Source organism: Conger conger, chromosome 1 (genome assembly GCF_963514075.1).
Source record: "Conger conger chromosome 1, fConCon1.1, whole genome shotgun sequence".
In the NCBI taxonomy this organism is placed as follows: Eukaryota; Metazoa; Chordata; class Actinopteri; order Anguilliformes; family Congridae; genus Conger; species Conger conger.
Window position 1 is genome coordinate 49778235 of NC_083760.1, and position 26334 is coordinate 49804568.

Here is a 26334-nt window from a genome sequence, read left to right on the forward strand (position 1 = left end):
CTGAGTTTGGTCTCGAGTCAGATGGAACAAGTAACGTACAGTTAACGGCATTCGTGGATATTATAAGAGATTGGAACAGAACAATATAACTTTCTAAACAGGTTTGCCTCTGTTCAACCAGCGGTACGATTTAAGCAAAGTGTAGCCTTATTGCCACGTGTTATAATTTCGTTTCGGTAAGTACTGGGCATTTACAGAACCACCTCACTTTTTATTTTGCACTCACCTAGCTAGCTTGTTAGCCTAGCTAACAACGCACGTACAGCGGTACGATTCCAGCTAGGTAACATTAGGGTAGTCTGGCTTTGAGAACTTGTTGTTCGGTATAAATTACATGGCGTTAGGAAACTATTTCCACTTTAACTAAATTAGCTCCCTAGGCTGCTGCAGCTTGTCAGCCCAACTTGCATGTATTGGCCAAGATGAGCTTTCGTATGACACCGAGAATGGACGGTGGAACAGTAGTGAGTGCCTTATGCAAGGACATAGCTAGCAGCAGAGCCAATCGACATAACAGCAAGTTCTTCTTGTGAGACATAACATTTAAGAATGATCAAATTCCTCATATGCACACATTACACTTTCGAGAAATTATGTTTCATAGTAATACGTGATCTCCTGAATGTGTCCATTCAATTCAAGTAAGGTAGGGAACTGTCAGACACGCAAACTAATATCTATGCCTACGTCATCTCTACAGCGAAAGGATGAGTGCCGTAATGGTTTCCTCGCTACTGAATGGGGGAGTAGAAAGCGGTGGAATTCCCGTGGAGCATTTGGATTATGACTTCATCCAGAAATGCAGTGATGTGAAGTATCTGGAAAGGATTGTGATAGTGTTGAGGTAAACCATTAGAACTGTCAATATAAAGAGTATATATTAATTATTTAAGTGTGAAACAACAATAATAATAATGCAATAGATTTTTAGTTGTTTTTAAAAGTGTTTACAAAGTTAAAAAGTTTACCTTACTGAACCTGCCTTTTTTTTCTTCTTTTTTTGCATTGATTTCTGTGAACGTATTTTGTTATGGAAGGTCTGGGCAAGAGGGTCTATATCCCCATCTCACAGAGTTCTGTGAGAAGCGCATAGAAAAGCTGAACCCAAAGAGCCATGCTATTCGCAAGGCCAACCTTCCAGCCACAGCTGCCAGTTTCTCAGCTGATGAATGGAATCAAATCACTGAAGACTTAAAGGTAAGGAAGAACGGCATGCTCCAAGTCCTTCTGCATTAATTCTCAAACATGATGTACAGAATTGGGTATATGATGAATACATGTACATAGATGCAGAAAATATCCACAGGGGCTGGTGTTTATTTTGAAAGCTTGACATCCAGTCATCAGATTTTAGTTTAGGCGGCTGGTCAATGTTGAAACCACATTCTTGAAACAACTAGTTAATTGTCAGCCTGCAATGCAAGAGGACTTTAAGATTTAGGATTTTCCATTGCATGCGATAAACAGGGTGGTTTGAGTATCTCAGAAACTGCTGATCTCCTGGAATTTTCATGCACAACAGACTCTAGAGTATGCACAGGAAGGTGTGAACAACAAAAAACATCCAGTGAGCAGCAGTTCTGTGGGCTGAAACGCCTAGTTAATGAGAAAGGTCAAAGGAGAATGGCCAGACTGGTCAAAGCTGACAGGAAGGTGACAGTAGCACGAATAACCACACATTGCAACCAACCAACAGTGGTATGCAGAAGAGCATCTCTGAACTTACAATGTGTCAAACCTCTAAGTGGATAGGCTACAGCAGCAGAATACTTAATAAGTCTAATAAATACCTAATAAAGTGCTCACTGAGTGTACAGTTGCATAGAATATTGAGATGTTATGTGATTTGCCAAATTCAGGTTAGTACAGTTAATTTCCCAGACAGGAATCATTGTCATATTTGTTAAATAAAAAAGCATGAATGAAAACTACATTTGTAAAAAATATTGTGTGTGAGCATGAGAGACCTCACACTCACATACACACGCATACAGTTAAAGATGAGCTAATTTAAGATTAATTTTAAGATTTTACTAGAACAAGTGTTTACAATGTGAAACGAGCTATATCATGCATTAACTCATATACATCATGTATGCAAGCTGTTAGCTTGTTAGCTGTACATATCATAAATTTATAAATGTTAGCGAGCTAACAAGTTAGCTGAGTTGCTTTGTTTACTGGTTAAACATCGGTCTACTATGCAATCTAGCTTCATACTGTGCTTGATGTAGATGATAATTCAGCAAGATTATTATGATTTTGATTGATGTAGTCAATCCGCCCGGTCACCCAATGTCAGGTCCTGCATGCCATCACATTGTCTGCTTCGTCCTCCGATTGGCTGAAGTTCACCAAGAGTTAGCCATTGCTTGGACAAGAGATGGAGCCAAGTTGTAATACACATGGTATATGTGACATTATAATTAAGGTCTTATTGTTGTATGACTGTTGCTAGATGTGGGAGAGAGAAGTCAAAATGAACGAATTGGATCTCAAACAGAAGCCCATTTCTACTGATACGAAGATGCCACCGGTCCGTAGCTCGAACGTCTCTGTTGCTCTTAAACAGGTAAGAGTAATACCACTTCGGAGTTCATTGAAATGAACACTTTATATGTTAATATGCAAAAGTAAAGTGTGTTCTTCAGTCTGAAGAGAGAGATGTAATGACAGACAGTTCAACAGCTTTATGACTCTATAGTGTGGTGCTTACGCAGGATGCAATCACATTAAGTCACACAGCCGACATTCACTGAGCCATGACGGGGAGAAAGAAGGGGGAAAAAGTGCCATTTATCTTGTGAATTGTGTGTGAATGAAAGATAAATGCATACATTTACTGAGAATATATGTATGTAACTCTTTTTATTAACAGATGTTTGACAAAGAAAATAACACACGCAAGAAGAATCCTGTTCCACGGAATTACAGTGAATGGGACAAGTAAGCTCCTTTTTTTATTCTTATTCAAAAGTTCTGCCAAAATATCGTTTTAAAAGAACAAGGAATACTGGGAAATACTAAAATATAAAACAATTACCCATTCCCTATCTCAGGAAATGCCTGCAAATATTATGACTTTGTGTTACAGGTTTGACGTTGAAAAGGAATGTTCTAAAGTTGATGAGGGCATTAAAGAACAGAACTCTCCAACGGCTGTAAATCACCCTCTGCCCAAAATCAGCCGGAAAATAGACACAGAAGGTGATGTATTTCTGATGTGATTGTCTTTACATCAATATTTTATAACCACATTTTATGTTCTATTCTTCTCAGTTTATGATATAGTATTGATTTTGTTTATTAACTTATATTCTTTAAAGTTGAATGTCATTAAATCATTAAATTTGAGTTAATGGAACTAACATAAGTGACTGCTTCCACCAGAAATTAACGTTCAATGGTCATTTTTCTCCTGAGGAATGTGGTTTATGATTTATGGAATGTGGTTGCTTATTGACTATCTCAGACACTAAAACACTTTGATTGATGTGTATTGGATAATTATTCTTCTTAATGATGTTCCAAACAGTTAGTTTTAGTAAGCCTATTGTTTGGCCTATGTCTCTATTTCTTTATAATTTCCTTGACTTTCTTTGACACAGCACTTGGCAATTACATTTGGTCTGCTAAAATGGGGGACTATGTATAAAAAGGGATATAATTCCTACATGGATTATCAAATACCCTAAAATTAAATGTGAAAGTCTGCACTTTATTATCCTCATTGTTCAGCTCATTGTTTCATTTCAAATCCAATGTGTTGGAGTACAGAGCCAAAAGAACAGAAATATTACCAAATACTTGTGGACCTCACTGTATACTGTATGTTCAGTTGAAATGCATTACTAGTTAGAGATGAATCACAAATAGATGTGATTCTAATTAAATCTAATAAATTCCTTCATTTTCAGTTTTGACGGTCACAGAGAAAGCTGTCTTTGCCAATTGTGAAAAAGAGAAAGGCAATGAAGCGTTCAGAGCTAATGACTTTGAAGAGGCTGTGGCGTATTACACAAGGTGAGCTGCTACAAACACTTTATTTATCTAATCCTCATGTTCAACATTGAAGCTAGTCAAAACATCCATAAACTCACAACAGCGATGTTGGTGTTAGCTAGCATGGTGGTGTGGATTATGGTTCATTTGTTTGTTTTGAGGTTATGTTAAAGGGTGACTGCCCCTGACCTCTCAGCGGCCTTTTGACCGTCTAGGATGCATGTCCAAGTGAAACTGGTGCAATGATCCGCTCCATGGTCTGCAGTCACATAGTCACATGCGAGTGGCTGGGAGTCCTGAGGGGTGATGCATGTTGTTAGTCTTAGCGAGGGATTTAGATCAGCCGGGTGTTCACCACTTGATTGCCCAATAGTGATTGATGTAGTTGAAACGGGTGCCAGTTGCACAGCACCCAGGCAGTCCAGCAGAGGGACTGCAGAGTGAAAGAACGAGGTGGCTGACAACACCCACTTCTTAGGACCCAGCTGCCAGAGTCAGATTTTACCAGGGGCGACATCGTCTGCTAGTCGGAAGGTTGCCGGTTCGATCCCGCCCTGGGTGTGTCGAAGTGTCCCTGAGCCAGACACCTAACCCACAATTGCTCCTGATGAGCTGGTTGGTGCCGTGCATGGCAGCCAATCGCCGTTGGTGTGTGAGTGTGTGTGTGAATGAGAAGCATCAATTGTAGCGTAGTGGCCTGTAGCGTAGTGGTTAAGGTAAATGACGGGGACACGCAAGGTCGGTGGTTCTAATCCCCAGCGTAGCCACAATAAGATCCACACAGCCGTTGGGCCCTTGAGCAAGGCCCTTAGCCCTGCATTGCTCCAGGAGAGGACTGTCTCCTGCTTAGTCTAATCAACTGTATGTCGCTCTGGATAAGAGCGTCTGCCAAATGCCAATAATGTAATGTAATGTACAGTGCACAGGATAAAGGTGCTATAAAAATGCAGACATTTACCATTTGTAACAGGATGACACCATACGTCTCAGGTCCTTATAATACAGGTAGGAATAGGCAGAAGCAGGTTAGATGAGCATCCCAGGAACTTTATTTTATAGCAATATCATTTAACATCTTTTAATTAAATAATAATAGCATTGATAGCATTGATCTGATCTGTACTTGGGGAATGTTGGGTACACATCAGATGTTGGAAACAATATTGACCACCTGCCCTCAGTCTCCCAAAATAATACAGAACATTGCAGCGATTGCAGGGGCCCGCAAGTGAGAGGAAAGTCAAAATATAAGATAAAAAGATATTAAATTAAGCTACACTTGATATTTCTATCAAGAAATGAAGGCAGTTCTGTTTGAAGAGATCCCGGTTGTTAATATTCTCTTTTATCTGGTCCCTGCAGGAGTCTGTCGGTAAAGCCGACAGCGGTGGTGTACAACAACAGAGCGCAAGCGGAGATCAAACTCGAGCTCTGGCACAGTGCACTCGACGACTGTGAGAAAGCTCTGGAGCTGGAGCCGGGCAATCTGAAAGGTACAGGAGCACTCAGAATCTTCCCCTAGGGGACGGAGTCTCCAGGGTTTATATATAGGCCAGACGTCTGCAGCACAGCCCTGTACTGTGGCGGCAGTCTTAGGCTCGAAACATGCCCTACGCAAGTCCGTCTAGAGCCCAGACTCCACCGAACAGCCGAGACAAGATGAGACAAGACTAGAGAAATCTCGGTACGTCCGTGTTTAAATCTGAAAACGTCTGTGAGTGTGGACTAGGCAGTCCATACCACACCAATGCGCTGTTTCCGTAATGACCCAGGTTAACTAATGTCAAATCACTAATTGTTCTAAAACTCCGGGCTTAAGACTCGACATGCTCAGTTTTCGAAACGCCAGCCTCCAAGAGCCGAAGTTCTAAAACTGGACAGTTCACACCGATACATCTTCTAAAGACGTTCTAAAACCATCTCGTCTCGGCTCTTTAGTGGAGACTGGGCTTAACGCAAATGACAACGGCAGGCCAGTGCATTGCAAACGTGTGGTCCGGTTGTACATACTGTTGCTGTGGAGGTAATAAACTCAAGTCCTCAAGGGGGCGACCCAGGACAAAGGTGAAAGACTGAGCGGAAGAAAGCACAAACGTAAGAAGACGGCTTCATCCTACTATAGTGCCCCTCGCTGCGACGTCTGACACTGCAGCTCGCATCTTCCATCCATCCATCCATCCATTATCTTAACCCGCTTATCCTGAACAGGGTCGCAGGGGGGCTTGAGCCTATCCCAGCATACATTGGGCGAAAGGCAGGAATACACCCTGGACAGGTCGCCAGTCCATCGCAGGGCACACACACCATTCACTCACACACTCATACCTACGGGCAATTTAGACTCTCCAATCAGCCTAACCTGCATGTCTTTGGACTGTGGGAGGAAACCGGAGTACCCGGAGGAAACCCACGCAGACACGGGGAGAACATGCAAACTCCGCACAGAGAGGCCCCGGCCGACGGGGATTCGAACCCAGGACCTCCTTGCTGTGAGGCGGCAGTGCTAACCACTGCACCATCCGTGCCGCCTAGCTCGCATCTTGCATTACGTTAAGAATTATAGGTGACACATTTTACAATGCAAGGATGCATGAAATTGACTTTGCATAGCTGGAAGAGTCTGCGTTCGCGTTCTTCTGTATGTATGTTTCGGGCTCATATCCACAGACACCTTTGGCATGCTGTAATGTTTAATGTGGAGAGGCCTGAGTGGAGTGTGGCTTGATCTGTTCTCCACAGCCCTGCTGCGCCGGGCCACCATACAGAAGCAGCTGGGCGATCTTAAAATGGCTGCTGATGACCTGAGGAGAGTGCTTCACGCTGAACCACAAAATGCAATCGCAAAGGTATTCAGGTTATTACATGGCAACTGCCAAATCTTTTATGACTGCAGTGGAGCAAAAATATCCAAAATGTCTCATTTTGAATGTGGTCACAGATGGACCAACATTGTTTGGCACTTTGGCTGGCAACTGTACTTGTGTCTGTACCTTGTGATAACAGGCAAATCTCAGTGAAAAGCCTTGCGATAGTCTCAATGCCAAAACATGTTTGTTTGTTCACCCTTGAATGCAAAATGTGTTTTTGAGATCTAAATGGTCCTCTGTGGTAAGTGCAGAATGTTCTGATGGAAGCATGATATAATTTTTAATACTCACCCAGGGGCATCGTCTTGGGGTAGGGGGTTAGGACTGTTCCAAGAGCTTTGACTGACTGGCAAAAATTTGCTGTAATTCTGCAGGGACAGACTAACCTGGTGGGGCCCAATGTTAGATCTTTTTTGTGGCCCAAAATCCATGGCGGTGCCCTGCTCACACCCCAATGAAAAATTCCAAGTAATTTGGATTAGGCTCATTTTTTCTCTTTTGCATTACATTTCGCAGTATCACCACAGCTATGAACAGTCATTTGAAATACTGCTTTCAACTAATTTGTATCTAAATCCATGATTTCCCTTCTCTCCCAATTTGGAAGGCCCTGTCATATACCCTTCGTCACACTGCAGAAGAGCAAGAGCTCTCCTCAGAAGCACACACCGATATTGCCTGCCACTGTCAACCCTGCAGTCCACCTGCTGTCCATTGTATCACAGGTGTATATTTCATGAGCAAGTTGACTGCAGGTGCTCAATAAAGCACAGGAGTTGGGGTTTTGCAGGGTCTACTGGCCATCGTCAGAACTGCCTCAGGATTTGCTACCAGAACTTGGAATTTTGTCTTGATAAAGACACCCATTTTAGTGGGATGAGCCTACAGTCAGTCTTTTTTTTTGTCAGAACATGCTGTTCTACTGTTTGTTCAGTAGATGGCTGTCTTGTTCTGTTAAATTGAGAATTAAAAGAAACCCTTTTCATTATCTATTACAAAGCAAATTATTCAACTGGATTCAGTACTTTTAAGTAATTTTTTCTCTAAAGAAATTCTTGCAAGAAATTCTGAGTGAAAGTATGAAAATAAGAGTTTAGAATGGCTGTGTAATTGATTATTTCATGGGAATACATACACAAATGTATGCAAAAGAAAAGTCTCATGCAAAGTGGATGTATAACTATTAATTTTGCTGATATAGAAACTTCTCGAAGAAGTGGATATGGTGGAGGCTGCCACTCCCTCTGTAGACCAGAGGAAAGGCACAAAAATGCTTATACAGGACGTGGAAGATGAAGATGAAGATGATGATGATGAGGGTGAGTTCGCATCACAGAACTGGTGATCATCGATTCACACCAACCTCTGTGCACTTTGCTAACTCCTAATTTAACCATTTCTCCCCTGCCACAGTTGGGCTGAGCTATACACGTCCTTCTTCTATGGAAACAGGTTTTGTGTTAGACTTTGAACTTTAACCTATTTTCCTGAGTAGGTGTGAAGTCTTGGCAGGATCTGAAAATAACTATTTAAAAAAAAATATTTAAATCAATATTATTAATTGTTTTAATGAAACATTATAATTGGGGACAAATGTAAAGCATAATATCTTTCTGAAAACATGACGTTTAACATTTTTTCACATTGACACACAACATTTAACTGTTTTTAATAGTCAGACTTTAGCTGTTAACACCTTCTTGATTTTGTCTTTTTATTTAACTACGTTCAAATTGCAAGTCATGATACATTTGATTGACACTTTTAATCACCTGACACATTTTTCACATCAGCTCCTTCCAAGAGGAATTGTTAAGCAGTTGAGCTACAGAGGAAGGCATCAGAAAACAGCAAAGAAATTGTTGGAAAAACAAGTCACAGCTTTGAAGTGGTCGTGACCTCCAAACCAGATTAGGATCAAAGAAAAAAACACGTCCTGCTAGAGTAGATTTACTTAGTCCAGGGTCAGGTATTAAAGCTCTCGAAGAACAGAGGATATGTGCTACATAGTGAGATTCACATCTGAAAACATGGCATTAAAGAAAATAAGTAGAATCCAGATTATATTGGAAGGCAGCAATGAGGTGCTTTTTTTCAGCTGGGATTGCTTGGCTCTGAATTGGTTACTCAACCCCCCTGCTGCAGTAAGCGCTTGATATAGGATTTACTCGCTAATCCTTTAGGACAATCACTCAGGCTAATGATGCAGATAATTTCAGTAGCCTTGCTGGTGCTCTGGGATTCTGGCTTCACATGAAACCCAAGCAGCATTTCCTAACGAAACATGCGCTGCAGTCTACCGCTAGAAACACGAAAGGAAAAACTAGGCTTGCTCTCCAGGCCCCCGCCCCTTCCCCCATCGCCTGTTAAAGAGCCGTTTCCTGGAACTCCGGCAGCACTGCATCAGACCCTCCCCCCACTGTGACATCAGCGCTGACTGCACTGTGGGCGTGTTCTTCCCCTCAGCCGCTCCAGCCCAAGCCAGCCTGTGTGTGGGGGAGGAGAGCGTCGTGGCTCCTGGTGAGACGGGAGACATGGGGAACGCGCATAAAAAGCCCCCCGGCAGAGGGGACGGGGCCCCCCACGGTGAGCACACCCCCCAGGGACACTGGCGGGGCAAGAGAGGCAGCTTAGACAAGCACAGGGGGCAGGAGCCCGCCAAAAAGGACCTGGCCAACGGAGCTCAGGGCGCCGGGAGCGGCGGAGCGGAGAGGAACGGAGACGCCAGCGCGGGCTCTGGAGGGGACGACAGCAGGCTGGACGCCCCCTGCGGAGCGCTGCCCCCCCCTCTAGCCCGGCTCAAAAACCACGGGAACCAGCTTTTTAAGAACGGACAGTTTGCCGACGCGCTGGATAAATACTCCCAGGCTATCACCGGCTTCACAGACTCAGGTAGGTTCTGACCCCTTTTCTCACGGTTTGAAGTTTTCTTTTCCTTGTGAAATGCACTCTCGGGCTGTGACTTTTCTTTTGTCATTTCTATTGTAGTTAGCTAGAAAGGGTGAACTTTTATAAAGGATTCCACGAAGAACAGGGACCAGTAATGCCTCCAGCTTGCTTTCATTCTGGTTTTTAGCTGGCTGACTGGTGTGGCGTGACATTTTAAACCCCTCAGGGGCTAAAGCGACACCGCTTTCCTCAGTTCTTTCTCTTCATTACAGAAAGGAAGCAGTTCTTTTTTTTCTGCTAAATGTGCCGCTTCTAACTCTAGTGAGAAGGCTCACTTCCTTATTGCTGAAGCTTTATAGTGCCCACAATGACTAAGGCCTGAAACGTCTCCCAATCAGCAATGTTGTAACAATAGTGCACAAGACCAATTTTAGAAGTGTTAAGACTGTTGAACATTCTTTAACCATTTCCCAAAGGCAGCTTGCGAGGTTTGTATTGTAAATCGCAGAAAAACGGCTTAATTAAATTAAGAATCGGTACTGACCACGATCATAAAATGTGCCCTACAGCTGAGATCAAATTTTGTCCATCTGTGCTGAGTCACAAAGTAGACATTTGGCAGCCAGATTTTTCTTGAGACACCTTCACGGAACACAGCCTCTGATGCAGCACTCTGAGTTCGCTTGTGTTCACTTTCGCTCACATTCGCTCACAAAAGACCTTAACGCAAGGCTTTGGGAATGCGGCATGACATTAAATGTCATTTGTCTTCGTCCCGTCCACCGACATGATTCTAGGGGTGAAATGGAGCTTTTTAGGTCAGAGCAGTGCCTGGTCACATGACTCCTGACCACTCACTGTGAAATTAGATCTGGGAGCTCCACTCAGCCTGCTGTTATTGCAGTAGTAAATCTCGCTGACTTCAAAACCTACCCCGCTGATGTCAGGGGCAGGTTCTGCCGAGCTGGACCCAGCAACTCTAAGCCTGTGACAGAGACTGGGCAGCAGCTGCAGTCTAATATCTTCACCCAGAGGGGGTGAACCAACCAAGCAAGTGTCACATTCGCAATCACCATTATGAAAATGCACTCAAATCCAGACCTGGGTCAAATACATAATTGTTTTGGATTCAAATACTTTCATGTGATTTCGATTTGATCCGGCCTGAAGCAATTGACCCAGCCAAGAGGACCAGAAGTTGGGGTTTGCAGCTTTGTGCTTAAAATAAGAGTATTTCATAGGTTCCAATACACCAGACAAGCTCAGTAAAGCGTAGAAAAGTATTTGACTCCAAAACAATGAGCCAGACCATTTGAGTGACACGTCTTTCTCCAGCAAACACAGCTGTGTTTGACAGAGGAAGAGAGGGTGTGTGTCGGGGCGGAGATTAATGTTTTATTTGGAAATGACTGTCGGCAAGGCTCAGGTTGCTTCCTGTGTTGCGGCCAGCCCCCCGTGAAAGCGTGCGGGCAATTTGAGCCGACAGCAGAGACCAAAGCGACCGATCGGTTTACCCCCCGAGTCCTCCCAGGCCGGGAGCCAAGCAGCACGCACCGGCGGGCAGTCCTGCGACACGTGGAGGTGGGATGGAGATACTTTATGTCTCAGGAACATTCACTTCCACTCATTTTTATCTGTGAAGCTCTTCTTACAGAGGTGCTGTCACAAGGACGCTTGGCAGAGGAAACGGAAAGGAAAATTGGGCAAACGGCTGACTTTTTGAATCCCCAAAAAGTGAGCAACTGGGGTAAAAAAAAACTCCTCTAAAAACACTCAAACGGCGATGAGAAAAAAGTCCCCAGTGGGAAGAAATGTCAGGAAGAACCCAGCTATAGAGGGGGAGCCTGTTAGTAGTTAAAATACAATTACATTACATTACAGTCATTTAGCAGACGCTCTTAGTCATATGCAGGGTGAGGAACTGATAATATTTCTTATCTTAGAAAGTGAAAGTGAAACATACTGTAGCCGCAAAACTGTGAAGACTCTAGGCCTCCACCCATTCTCTCAGTAGTGACTTGAACAATCTCAGCTTTAGCTTTAGGAATTGATGTGGGAATGTAATAAATATCAGCCCCTAAGGGTCTGGGGAGACACTGAAGACTTGGGCCCAGGGGAGCTTCAGACCAACTGAATGCTCCATGTGACAGCAGTCTCAAGTTTCAGCTGCGTTGGGAATCTGCCTTTCAAAGTCTTTAAAGGCACATACAAGTAACTTAAAGTATCATTTCAAATCTCAGCTTTTGCCATATGGGTGAAATGGGTAAATGGTTCTGGGAAAAGGAATCCTCACCGCTGATATCTGTTGGGTGTTGATGAGAAAGCCAGTCAACAGAAAGGTTTTACAGCTTCCATGTGATCGTGTGATATTTTTGCCAGTCACATTGAAGCTGCAAGGCCATGTCCCCGATTGGCCGTCTTATCAACACCGAATAGATAACAGTGGTGATGTTTTTCCCTCTTTCATGGGGCCGCTGAAGTTTTGACTTTCACTACCGCAGCAGGTATAATTAAATAAAAAGCACAACCAAAGGCACCTGCCTGCATTTTTGCGAGCAGGTTTCCTCATTCTGTGACATCTTATATGTGGCCATTGTTTTTCAGGCATTGACAGCCCGGAGGATCTCAGTATTTTGTACTCAAACAGAGCTGCCTGCTACCTGAAGGATGGAAACAGCACAGAGTGCATCCAGGACTGCACCAGGTCAGTCTTTGCAGGGAGAATACTTGGGAGTGCATCCTCACTGCCTCTTTTGTGCATATAAATATTCCTGCGAAACAATCATAGAAGTGTCAGACTGTATCTGAAGTGCAGAGCCTTCATGTGTTTTTCCAAACGATGGCTGAAAGGCATTTTACTGGAGTATACCTGGTACGGTACCTAGAACCTGGGACTGCACTGTGATAGAGGTGAACCAACTCACACCAATCACAGAATCCATCTGAACCAACTCACACCAATCACAGAATCCATCTGAACCAACTCACACCAATCACAGAATCCATCTGAACCAACTCACACCAATCATAATCCATCTGTACCAACTCACACTCATTATAGAATCCCTCATTACCAACTCACACCAATCATAATCCATCTGTACCAACTCACACTCATTATAGAATCCCTCATTACCAACTCACACCAATCACAGAATCCCTCTGAGTGAACCCACACTCCTTAGGATGCCTATCTACAAATGGGAGTAGTGCGGTAGCGAAGATAACTTATTTCATGATGGGAAATGAGCACTGAGACTGTAATAGAGGACTTCTATATATATATATATATATATATATATATATATATATATAATGTTGCTGGTTTGGCATTTAAGATTGTGTCAGTCTAAAGGCACTAGCTTGAGAGAGGACAGAACAGACCTTCTGACTCCTGAAGGTGCAGTCAGGGTGAACCACAGACTCACAGCATATACTGTAGGCTACATAAAATTTTATAGGGTAGGTATCAGTACTGGCTGATATCAGACCTGGGTCAAATATATATTTCACATGGTTTCTTGTAGGGGATCTTTGTAATTGGGAAGAAAATAGTATTTCCAAAAAATCTGGACAGCTTTTTTCCAAATAGCATTAAAAATAGAAGTAATTGTTTTCTAGAAGATTCACAGATAATTTCACAGAAACTTCCATTATCAAATACAAATATTTAAATTAAATTGTGTGTGTGCCCTGCAATGGACTTGCAGCCTGGCCAGAGTGTATTCCTGCCTCTCGCCCAATGCCTGCTGGGATAGGCTCCAGCACCCCCGCAACCCAGGAATAAGCTGGTTAGATAATGGATGGATGGATGGATGTAGATATTTAAATTAGACCCTGGTGTGCCTGATATAGTCAGGTGGTAGGATGACTTCAGTAATGCAAGTGTGAGCAGTCCGCTTTGACATTTGGCTATTTATATAGTGGCTCTGCTGCAGATGTTCTGAGTGAGATGTGAAATTATGCAAGCAGTTGAACATGAATCTCTGTTTTATCTTAATAAGAAAAAAGCTTTGCCATCTCTGGTATGTCTGATGTTATCATGGTCTAACGTTGAGCCATTCGCTTGAGAACAGACTTGTGATTCAACGAATGCTAAATATGCGATCGACACAAGATCAGCACTCGAGTCTATGCATTCCCATCTGACAGACAGAGAGATGAGGCTCTGGAAAGGATCTCAAGCCAGTGGAATCATAAAAGACATTTTCCTAAATAAATTATTCATTCTTGTATCACTGTACGGTTATGACAACAATTCAAAGCTCTCATCTAGGGACAGATGAACTACGCCAGCACTCCAGATCAAATCCTGTTCAGTAAAGAAGGTGTTAAATCCTTCAATTAAGGATCTGTTAAGGATGACGTGAGCCAGGATGCCGGAATTATACACACACATACACGCACACACACACACACACACACATAAACACACACATACGTACACACACACACACACACACATAAACACACACATACGTACACACACACACACACATAAACACACACATACGTACACACACACACACACACACATAAACACACACATACGTACACACACACACACACACACATAAACACACACATACGTACACACACACACACACATAAACACACACATACGTACACACACACACACACACACAAACACACACATACGTACACACACACATACACGCACACACACAAACATAAACACACACATACGTGTACACACACACACACACACACACACACACATGAATGGACAGAAGCTTAGGCTGGAGAGGGTACTGTAGGCTGCTGCTCCCTCAGACGCCTGGTGGATCACGGCCTGATCCCTTCCTCTTATTCTATTTATACCAGAGCCCTGGAGCTCCGGCCCTTCTCCCTCAAGCCCCTCCTGCGCAGGGCCATGGCTCACGAGTCCCTGGAGCGCTACCGCAAGGCCTACGTGGACTTCAAGACCGTGCTGCAGATCGACATGAGCGTGCAGTCGGCCCACGACAGCGTCAACAGGTAGCCCACAGACAGTTTGGTGGCCTCCCGTGGTCCCTGGAGATTCAATTAAATTGAATTCAATTGAAAGTTGTACTGTTCAGAACATGGTGAGCTAACTTGAGGTTCGGAACATGGTGAGTTTATATTAGCGCGTTTCACAGAAGACTGTCCCAAAGACACTTCACAGAGTAACGGGAAATTCCAGCCCTGAGCTTCTAGATAGCACAAGGTAAAAATAAAATTAAAAACTTCCCAGTGATGAAAAAGCAGTGGCGAGAAAAATCCCCCAGATAGGAAGAAATCTCGAGAGTAACCAGGTGTTGGTCTACGATCTGCTCGTCTGAACAATCTGCTTCCGCATGTGTGTTTTTTTATTATTTAAGCATCCACATGTAGCCTCAACAGATTCTGCAATGCCCAACACAAAGAAATGTGTGCATTATACTAATACAAACACTAATGGCCAAGTATGTACATTTATAAATATTTAACTGGCACTTTCAGAGCCAGCTTCATGTTTTGTGCATCGCTGGCCAGGAATGTACTTTCAGTGCCTTATCTAGTCTACAGCAATCAAACTGCGTCCCGACACGATACGTCACCACATAACTAAGATATGCAAGGACCCCGAGCAAATCGTTGAAGCGAGCAGATTGCCGACCGACACTGGTTATCGGGGGATTCCCATTCTCCGCTGGTCTATAGGTTCAGATCTCTAGCTGTTGAAAGAGGTTTGCTTTGTTACGGTTGGAGTAAAAAGTTATCGGATGGTAAATCTGCGGGAACAGGGTTGGGCAGCCCTGCCATAGTGCTTCTGACACGCATGTAGACTTGAGATCAGCTCAGCTTGCTTCGGAGATAATTCCTCCCGATCCCACCCCTGCTACCACCCCCACCACCCAGACCCCAACTGTTCAACGGCTGAGAAGTTTGAAGTCCAAACAGCAGAGCAAATGCCGATTAGCAGGAGACGGTTTTAAGAGCTTGTTTGAAGGACGCCCAAGTTAGCGCTGTGCTTTGGACATTATGTAACAGAGGCAGGCTGTTTGGTGTACTGGGCATAAGAGGATAATAAGGTGTGTGTGTGTGTGTTTGTGTGTGTGTCTATGTACCTGGTTACGTAAGGATCACCAAGCTGCTGATTGAGCAGGACGGCCCCGATTGGCGGGAGAAGCTTCCGGAAATCCCGTTGGTTCCCCTATCGGCTCGGCAGCACCGGAAGGAGGAGCCGCCCAACGCCGAACTCGCACAGGCCCGTGCAGCCAGAGTTGCCCAGGAGACAGGTGAGCGTCACCGCCCTCCCCCCCCCCCCCACCCGCCCGCCCGCCTGCCTGCCCGCCTCACACCTGGCACTGCCCGCTATGAGCCACGCCTGAAAACAATCCTATTGACTTTGGTGAGGTGTCTTTTACAACGGATGGGCAAGTTGTTTCACGTTATAATGAAATGTTCTTGAGCTTTTACATTTTTATATCATCCTGGTGCTTTCCATTTCTGTTCTATACTGATCCACTTGCAAACAAAATTGCAGTTATGGAATGGGTATGCATATTTTATACTGAATGTTAACACGGAGAGCTGACAGGCAGAGGGGGAGGGAAAATTGCGCCCTGGGTTGGCCAGGGTTAGGGACTTTTCAAAAAACCTACACCACTGCTCTTTGCAAACTGTTTGTGGCCGCTGATGCGTGTGGTGTGGTGCCAGGACGGGAATAGTTAAGTGCTGTCCACCAAGCAGCAACGCATGGGTAAGGCCACAGTTGTGATTGATTGTAATCACCGTAGCTGTGGCCCATCACCTGGCTATAAAAGAGGCCTAGGAAGGGGAGTTGAGGGTTTGAGAAGCCTGTGTGTTGACACTGCATAGGAACATATCTTGTGAGGGTTTTTGTGTGGGTTGCCAGATTTTAAGTTTTCATTTCTTTAATTCTCTAACAAATGGCCACAAGGTAACGTTTTATATATTTTTGACTTTAGCTTTTACTGTGGTGCCATGGCTCTCCCGGCACCACATCGGGCCTATTAAAAAAGGTTGGCATTGCGGAGTGATGGCTTAAGAGCTAGTCTTATAACTGGGTATCACCTCAGCAGATATATTTATATTATTTATAACAATTATGCATGTTACGTAAGTGACTCAGGAGAAGGGTATCTGGTAAGCAAATAAATTATTCAGTGTAATGCAACAGTAAAAGTAATGAGAAGATCAAAGCATTAGATGACTGTATAGCTGCAGAGTGGATATAATGTGCAATTGGCTGATGTCGAGAAAGGCATATTAGATTAGTAGGGAAATTGCCTGACTGATGTCAGTTATTCAGACAGAAAGATGAATGTGCAGCGTCTCCTGACCCAGCACTTTCTCCGGACCTTAAGACTAGCCGGCGGCTATTTTTACAGCAGCTCATTAGCGGGAAAGGAACAATACGGCCACTCTTCCTCACACAGACCATCGGGGCTATTGATTATCTGTCCCAGAGAGAGCGACTGCTGACTGAACCAGCACAGCTTGCACAAAAAGGGCCTAGTGCAAGCCTCCACTCACCCTTTTTCATTCCCTGCTGAAAAAAACAGCTCAAGCTAGGTTTTAAAACAGCTAGTAGTTGGTTGAGCAGCTACCAGCTCAGAAAGGCTACCAGGCTGACCAGCTGATACCCAGCTAGACCAGCTTATGCCCAGCTTGGCTATGCGGGTTGACCAGCTCATACCCAACTAGACCAGCTTAGGACCAGCATGACCAGCTCAATTTTCAAGCTAGCATATCTGGATTTTACAACAGGGTTAAGAAACAGAAAAACTGAACAGGATAAAAAATGCCCCTGAAAACAAAGCAATAAAGACAGCTTTTGGCTATAGAGCATTTTTTATATATAAAATGACTTATACTAAATGGAGGATATGTTGTAAAGGGTTGAGAAGCGTTGTGCTGAAACGCAGAGAGCACGGTAGCCTGGGGCTCCCCAGAGGAGTCTGGCTGACTGTGAGGAGCAGAACTCTGCTGCATTGGCACTGCAGTGTGTGTGTGGAGTGAACAGGGCTGCGTGGTGCAAGGGAGCAGGACCTGAGCACACCACAGTACAAATGCATTTCTGCGCATTTCCATGTTTTTAATTCATCACTTTCAAACCCTGGTGTGAACCCAGATATGACCAGCTTGAAATGACCAACTACCAGCTGTTTCAAAAGCAGGTTTTTTTCCAGCAGGAAAAATGGCCTAAAAAGTACAAATTCTCATCACTGGGGTGATACCCTATATGTACATAAAATTGCAGCCTGTGCCTGCAATAGTTAATTAATTTGTATTTTTTTTGCTAATTACTTGTGCCCAAATAGAACGCTTTTAGGGTACATTTGGGAAATTTGTTCCTGAAAGAACAGAAATGTAGTTTCACTCTACCCTTATTTCTGAGAGTGTGGTCAGTTTCTCACATAGAGGCTTATTTTTGATGAGAATGGCTCACGGTGTCAGGACAGACCATTATACTTGTCCTAGGGCAGGCTTCTACCCAATGTGCTAACATTCCCAGATACCCTAGACCAGGGATTATCAAATCACAGTTCTGGAGGTCTGAGAACTGCTGGTTTTCCACCCTCCCTTTACCTGGGAGTCAGGTGTGAAGACAGTCTGGCCAATCAGTAGCACGAATTGTTCACCTAATTACCTGGGAGAAAAGGCAAACAGGTTTTCCAGGTTTGGATTTGATGATTGCTGCCCTAGACTGTTGACGTGCCCAGTGACCCCATCTCGTCATTAAGCTTTCTCACGTCCTCATGTTCCCTGAAGCGCGAAAAGCAGAGGCCCGTTTTGCTTCCACGAAGCAGGAGGGGAACGATTGCGTGAAGAACAGCCAATTCCAGGAGGCGGTGGAGAAGTACAGCGAATGCCTTAAGCTGAAGCCAGACGAGTGCGCCATCTACACCAACAGGTAAGCGCGCTTTGACCAGACATGGGTCAAATACGCAATTGTTTTTTATTCAAATATGTTTCTGTGCTCAACTATTTCTTGAGCAAACTAAGGCGGGGTTTTGAGGGTGTTTCATAGGTTCCAATACACCAGACCAGCTCTGTAAAACATAGAAAAGTATTTGTATCCAAGACAATGACGTATTTGAACTACTTGGGTCCGGTCAGTACAAAGCTGTGTTACGAGGCCTTCCCCCAAATTAAACAAAAAATACCCAGCATCACTGGCACAGAGCCCACAGGCAAGGTACCCTTTGTTCAGGCCCCAATTATAGCCTTTGTCCCAGAAAGACACAGCTCTGGGCTCTCCCGGGAGCTGTGTTTTTTTCGCCTTGCGCTCACAGTGGACGGTAGTGTTTACTGTGTGGAAAGGGCGGAAAATGACTCATAGCTCCTGTTGTTGTTGTATATCAGGGCTGGTCCTGTATTAAAGTGCCGGAGGAATGGAATTTACTGCTGTGCTCCACGATTACTCACAGCCCACTGCTAATGCTGGCTAGCTAGCGATCAATGTTACAGCTAGCTAGTTACTGATATGACAAACAACAAATAATATTTTTTGCTTATTTATAATTATTTGCATAAGTTTGTGTCTTTATGGCTGTATCAACTAGAAAATACAACTACTTGAATACCTTTGGCCAAGATGCTCTTAGGGGCTTCTTGCCCAAGGGTGTAGCTTTTTTCCCTCACTAAACTGAATGACATTGAATTACACTGCTCATGAATCCCCAAAAGCATCCAAAATAACTATTCATGTACAGTTTAATACAAATACACGGCTTACTATTTTCCGGTGACAAAAAATGTCATTAACTTCAGAAAGTTTCCAGTGAAATAAATCTCAGAAATATGGTGCAGAAGATTAAATTCAAAAGAGCAGAAACATCTAGAGGCACCTATGGAACCTATTATTCATTGCAGAGACAAAGCAGGAATATGATGAGCTGGTATGCACACAATTTGCTGACTTTATACTGCAGTTAAACTATTTTAACATTAAATATTAACAAGAAACTATTAACTTTTCTTCAAAATTAGCTATTTATTTCAGCTTCAGGACAAATTGTGTAGCTCACACTTTGATGTCAAAATAGGTTTTTTATTTCCTGTTGGAAAATGCACCAACATAATTTTTTTGCTTTACTATATTTTGCTTAAGCACCAAGGCCATTTAATTTCAACTTTGGGGGAAACGCACTGACCACCTACTCTAAATAGGCTGATTCCAAGTCTTACAAGCATACTAGCTAGCTAGCTACAGTTTTAGTCACACTGACACTCGTCTTCCTTCAAAATCCTAACAATGGAGGGAATTCCCATATTTAGTGACCATCGCTGGAATTTCCATCCTAGGTACACTCACACTGCACTCGTAGTCACAGGGTATGGTCACAGGGGGTCACACAATACACATGGCATGCCTACTTGTGATAACCTTTAGATATTTGCCCAGGAAAAATTGTGTTGGTAAGAGCTGCGATAGAGTCTCTGACCGTACCCCATTAAATGACTGAGCTGCGATAGAGTCTCTGACCGTACCCCATTAAATGACTGAGCTGCGATAGAGTCTCTGACCGTACCCCATTAAATGACTGAGCTGCGATAGAGTCTCTGACCGTACCCCATTAAATGACTGAGCTGCGATAGAGTCTCTGACCGTACCCCATTAAATGACTGCGTGATTGCTGTGCACGCCTGCCTCGAACAATGACTGAGGCATTTCTTCGGATAAAGATCTTGAAAACTGCAAAATCTTGACCAAAAGCCTGGACTGTACGCTAGGCTTAATGCTGTTCACATTTGCACATTTCACATCGTTTACTGCTGTGGAGATTTTATTTTAACCCATTTCTCTGAGCAGGATACTTTCCTTACAAGCCAGTAATTCAGCTCATTACAGCGTCTAGTGTACCTTTTTTTTGCACCATTTTTTTGTTGTTGTGGCTAAACTAAACTTATCTGGCTCCCATCAAAGTCTTGTGGCATGTCATACATACGCATACACATTCCTGAGCCCAGGCACCCCAACTCCAACCTAGAATATCAAAATACACTTCTCATGTTTATACTTAAATTACTGTGTGCGATTGCCAAAACGTGCATGACTCTCACAACGCCATGCTGAAATTCCATCTCTCACACGCTGTTGCTTTATACACTTGTATTCCCAATTTCCCATCGTGGGCTCATTTCATGGCCACGAATGCATGTATTTTCTATATGTTAAAAGTAGCAGTGTGTTACGGCGGAGTAGGAGTTGTCAGGTTGATGGGATAAAGTCTTTGTCTGAGGCAGTAACAGAGACGGGTGTCCTGTTCCTTCACTCCCTACCCTCCAGGGCCATCTGTTACCTGAAACTGGAGCTGTTTGAAGAGGCCAAGCAAGACTGTGACTCCGCCCTCCAGCTGGAGCCATCCAATAAGAAGGCCTTCTACCGCCGGGCGCTGGCCTACAAAGGCTTAAAGGTGAGGGAATCCTCAGTGCACTTGCAGCGGTGACCTTCGTTGATTCAAGAGACTTTATTTGTCACAAGCTCACACAAGTATTTACAGTGAAATGTCGGTTGCTTTGACCTGGGCGTGTTCATTATGGCTGTCTGCCTTTTGCCCATAAAGTATGTTGATTTAGCCTCACAGCCCAGGCTTATAACTATATGGTATTATGAGCTACACCAGGCTGAAACTGGTTTGGGATGTACCTGTAACTTCTGGGCACATGCTTTGCAAATACACCAAGAGCATTCACTTTTTCTGACCAATCATGACCTTGTGTAGGTGAGGCTAAATTGGAGGTGGCAAACCAAGCCTGGAGTAGCGGAAACTAGTCTCACAAACTATAACTAGCGTATAGGGATGAGACTACCGTCAATGTAACAAAGTTGTTTTTGTTCCTGACCCCTGGTTCTAAGTCAGGAAATGCTTTCATGGACCTGTCAGCCTCAATTAGAAGTAAAATATTGTGCTTACATGGCTACATCTGTGTGCCACATACAGTATCTTTGACCAACCATACGCTTTAACCTGGGCGTGTTAATTACGGCTGTCTGCCTTTTGCGCATAAAGCATGTCATTTGCACCTGGCCACATTGTATCAGCTGGCTGCGTAAGCGTGTTATTTTTGTCTGACTGCATTGCACGATAGACAGTCATTATGCGCGTATGACCGTGCTGTGTAACCAGGGTATGCCGCGTCAGCGCGCTGTTATCTCGTGCTAACATCGTGCGAACATCTTGCTAACCTCGTGCTAACGGCCGTGCATCCACAGGACTACCTGGCCTGCAGCTCGGACCTGCAGGAGGTGCTGCAGCTGGACCCCAACGTTCACGAGGCCGAGCGGGAGCTGGAGGAGGTGACGGTGCTCCTCAGGCAGAGCCTGGCTGCTGCTGCTTCGCCGGCCAAACCAAGGAAGAGTGTTCCCATCACGGAGGTGGGCACAGTCACTGACCCCGCAACCAATTAGGAGCTCGCTTTTATATGGACGCAATTCTTTCAAGTAAATTATTTTTGCAAAACTATAACTAGGTTCTCACACTTATCCCAGGAAGTCGGGAAGTCAGTTTTCCATTTTTCTTTGAGAGAGATTTTGGTCAGCATTGGTTTCAGGCCCGTTTTTATTGAAGTTTAAACTCAAGAAGCTGACTTTCTACTCCAAAGGGTTTGAATTTGGATATAAAAAGCTTCATAAAAAAGCTAGCATTTATGTATTGCTATACAATATTTATATAATATTTAATATTTTATTTTGGCTCTGTACTCCAGCACACTGCATTTGAAATGAAATTTTGAATATGAGGTTAAAGTGCACCCTGTCACTGTTCATTTGAGGCCATAATGTTTGATCCATGTAGGAATTACATCCCTCCATTTTAGGGGATCAAAGTAATTGGGCAGCTGGCTTCTCCGCTCTTTCAGATTAGTCAGATGTATTCAATTGTTTCCTTTGGGCAGTTATAAGTAAGCTTTCAATGTCTAGTCTTGATTCTAGGCTTTTGACTTATTCCATTTGTCAACCTGAGGACCAGAGTTGTGCCAATGACACTCAATGACGCCGAGAAAAGGAAATAAAACGTTTTTCAGAGACATAGGCCAAACAGGGTTGCTCTATTGGCCACCGTCATCTCAGTCGGGTACTAAAATATGTTGCGTCTAGTCTAGTCCAAGGCTCATTGTGGAGGAGCTAGTGTTGGCTTTAGTCTAGTCTAAGGCTCATTGTGGAGGAGCTAGTGTTGGCTCTAGTCTAGTCTAAGGCTCATTGTGGAGGAGCTAGTGTTGGCTTTAGTCTAGTCTAAGGCTCATTGTGGAGGAGCTAGTGTTGGCTCTAGTCTAGTCTAAGGCTCATTGTGGAGGAGCTAGTGTTGGCTTTAGTCTAGTCTAAGGCTCATTGTGGAGGAGCTAGTGTTGGCTCCAGTCTAGTCTAAGGCTCATTGTGGAGGAGCTAGTGTTGGCTCCAGTCCAGTCTAAGGCTCATTGTGGAGGAGCTAGTGTTGGCTCCAGTCTAGTCTAAGGCTCATTGTGGAGGAGCTAGTGTTGGCTCCAGTCTAGTAGGTCGGATGGTGAGGTTTTGTTGTCGATCCTCTGAAGCTCATTGTCGAGGAGCTAGTGTTGACGGCGGTTTCTCCCCCCAGGTTGACGGCAGCGAGGATGAGGCGGACGTGGCAGGCAGGGAGCAGGGCCCTCAGGCCGCAGGAAACGACTGCGACGGCGAAGGCTTCAGAATCCCCGCCCAGCCGACCAACGCATACGAGTTCGGACAGGCCCTGAATGCGGCACGTTCCCGTGGCGACACCGCCGCCTGTGCAGAGCTGCTCCAGACCGTCGCGCCCGAGACTTTGCCCCAGTACGTGGGCACCAACCTGGATGGACACACTGTTCACTTCCTCATGCAGGCGCTCGACGGACACCTTCTTCAAACGGACCCCTACCTAGTGTACCAGCACCTGAGTTACCTGCACACAGCAGAGAGGTTCTCGGTATGTAATCGCACTGCTGACTTTCGTTACACTTCCATTAATACAATGCTGCAGAACCGGTGTGCATTTCATGACTTCCGTTACAGAAACATAATCATTAGCTCACTATGGGCTGGTTTCACAGACACTGATTAAGTTAAACTAGGGCTAATTTCTTTCTGCAAAACTGGCCCTAAAATATTTAGATTTTGATCCAGCTGAGGTGCAGAGGTTTTATACAAGATCATGATAAGCCTCTTCTAAACTGGAGGGTTTAGTTTTGGTGATGTGGACACCATGGGTATATTATAGAGTGGCAAAATGTTGAACAGAACGGAGAACACTGTAGGCATGGCACAAGAGAATTATTGTCTGCAGCCCTCACATACCACAAGCCTTGCCGAGCCAACATTTTTCACCCCCACACCATTCCTGCTAAAGGTCTCCTGAAGAGTGCTGCTCCGTGGTGTGAATGTTCAGTTTGTTCAACAAGCCTTATGCTTCCTCCATACAAAAAGGCATTTATATTTTAGCCAATCAGCGGTTCCACCGTTTAGTGAGCTGCCAATCAGAGTGGAAGTTGAACAAAAAATTCCAAACAGAATGGGCATGTTAAGACAGACCCACAGGTTGCACGTTCAGAAATGGAATGGCATACTTCACATCAGAGGAATTATATTTTCCCCATTTGTTAATTTTAAAGAAATTGCATCTTTACCTTTTGGTTTATAATGACCACTCTAGATGCGGCACTGGCTAAGGTTGATGGTTCAAGCCCAGTGTGGCCACAATAAGATCTACACAGCTGTTGGGCCCTTGAGCAAGGCCCTTAACCCCACATTGCTCCAGGGGGGAATTGTCCTCTGCTTAGTACAAAGTTGCTTTGTACTTACAACATGTAATGTAATGACGCCACTCCCTCTGTTTGCAGATGGTCCTCATGCTTTTGGACAAAAACGAGCGAAGGCAAATGACTCAGCTGTTCGAGCGCCTGGCGGTGGCGGAGAACGGGGAGTTCACGGCCAACGACGTGCAGAACCTGGCGAACAGATACATCTGAGAGCACATGAGCCGCCCTCCTGCATGCATTCATAAGAAAAGGGTCTATGCAAACGGTCCCAGTCCACTGTTAAAAAGCTGCACCACGCCTATAAAGCAATGTACATCCAAATCTCCAAGCAAAAAGGACCTTGCGCAACATAGGGAGTTCACAACTCTGGGGTTTTCTCACATCCACTTTATATGTGCATTGCTGGTTTAACTTCCGTTGTATTACCGTTGAGATCTGGCAGCATATGAACATTGCACCCAAGGTTTTAGCTTGCTGAAACCCTCGGGATTGTTAACCGAAAGTCCTCGATGGCCATTTTAGCTCGAGGAAGGTTCCAAAATGGACGAACAGCAGCGCTGTGCTCGGGACCATCGAACGTGCCAGAAGTCTGCCAGCATCATCTCGCCGAATGCAATTAGCCCCAGACTCCTCCTTTATATCGCTCCCTTTGACAAGCCCTGCTTTATAATCACCATCCATGCAGGCATGGCAGCGTCTTCCTGAACTGAGAGCAGCCTGTATCCATGTCCAGGATGAAAGGGATTTCAATGCCGGGGTTGAACAGATACTGCAATGCAGTATACCATCTTCTGTACACAGAGTATACAGTACATATCTGTATGTTAGGGAGTATACGTGCTGGTTTGTATAGTCTCCATGCACCAAATTCCAAATGCGAGCTAAGGGTGAATTGCTTGCTGAAGAAAAACCTGCTTATTTCCATGTCAGTTATGGTTTGAGGTCCTACTTAAGAGTCCACTTTGCACTATTTTGATACGCATCAATTTTTATTTCCTTCCCGACCCATACAGATTAATATGTTAATGCAGATTATCTAGTGGCTCATAAGCGCAGAATTCCTAATGTTGTTGTGCAAAGTTGTTTTTATTCCTTTATGTAAAAATGAGCTTGGAACTCCCCCCCCCTCCCCCCCTCCCTTCACAAACAGAACGACCAGCTGCTTCGGAAATCTCCCAGCTCATCATTTGACTACCAAACACAGAAGAGTCAAGGACATCGCTCTCTGGGCAGTGAGCACCTTTAACAGAGCAATATGCTAGGGCCTGTTGTGCTGCCTGACACGCGTGTCAGAGAAGCTGCATCTCTGTGGGTTGTGTGCCTTCAAAGCTGGAGTCCACTACAGGTCTTCCTCTCAGGGTTCCTTTGGTGTATAGAATGTGATCCTTTAGAAAAGTATGTACAGGGTTTTGACTAGAGAGAAAAATATTTAATTTACGAGTTTTTTTTCAGCTTAGGATCTTAACTAATGTACTTTTGCTTACTTCAGGGAGATGAGCTTGCAGAGGCCAATGTCTGGAGCAATAAAGCGCATGTGTTCAATAGCTTTCCACCATTTTGTCCATCAGTTCAACCGCTTTGCTTTAACATTATGTTTCAATTTCTTTACCACAAGATGTAAAAGGCATTTTGAGAGATTTGAATGAGTAATTATTTATGAATAAAAAATGGCAAACTTATTTTAGGCTTGTTGTTTCATTACATATACAGGTAAAGAGTAGTGCCCTACAAAATTAATTCCATAGAACTCAAAATCAGAACGTTCTAGTACAGATAATTAGTCCTAATACCAAATTCTCCTCATGTATAGTCCTGCAGATTACCCTGCGTG

General features: G+C 44.2%; 1 protein-coding gene across 1 annotated transcript; it reads left to right on the plus strand.

Annotated features, from left to right (window-relative positions):
- spag1a (sperm associated antigen 1a) lies at positions 1 to 26182 on the plus strand. The gene is made up of 19 exons (XM_061230947.1): positions 1 to 176; positions 701 to 844; positions 1038 to 1197; positions 2459 to 2572; positions 2879 to 2946; positions 3095 to 3207; positions 3918 to 4023; positions 5365 to 5495; positions 6742 to 6848; positions 8071 to 8188; positions 9336 to 9761; positions 12363 to 12462; positions 14604 to 14756; positions 15864 to 16021; positions 18522 to 18663; positions 21043 to 21169; positions 21970 to 22131; positions 23330 to 23674; positions 24585 to 26182. Exons 2-19 carry the CDS (start codon positions 708 to 710, stop codon positions 24711 to 24713), a joined length of 2796 nt encoding a protein of 931 aa, XP_061086931.1. The 5' UTR covers positions 1 to 176; positions 701 to 707; the 3' UTR covers positions 24714 to 26182.
- Positions 26183 to 26334: the final 152 nt, after the last annotated feature.

Excerpts from the sequence above, each read along its gene's own strand:
- spag1a (XM_061230947.1), top strand. The coding sequence starts at position 708 with ATGAGTGCCGTAATGGTTTCCTCGCTACTGAATGGGGGAGTAGAAAGC. Across the intron at positions 2,573-2,878 it reads TCTCTGTTGCTCTTAAACAG|ATGTTTGACAAAGAAAATAA; the intron begins GTAAGAGTAATA and ends TTTTATTAACAG. Across the intron at positions 22,132-23,329 it reads AGAGTGTTCCCATCACGGAG|GTTGACGGCAGCGAGGATGA; the intron begins GTGGGCACAGTC and ends TTCTCCCCCCAG.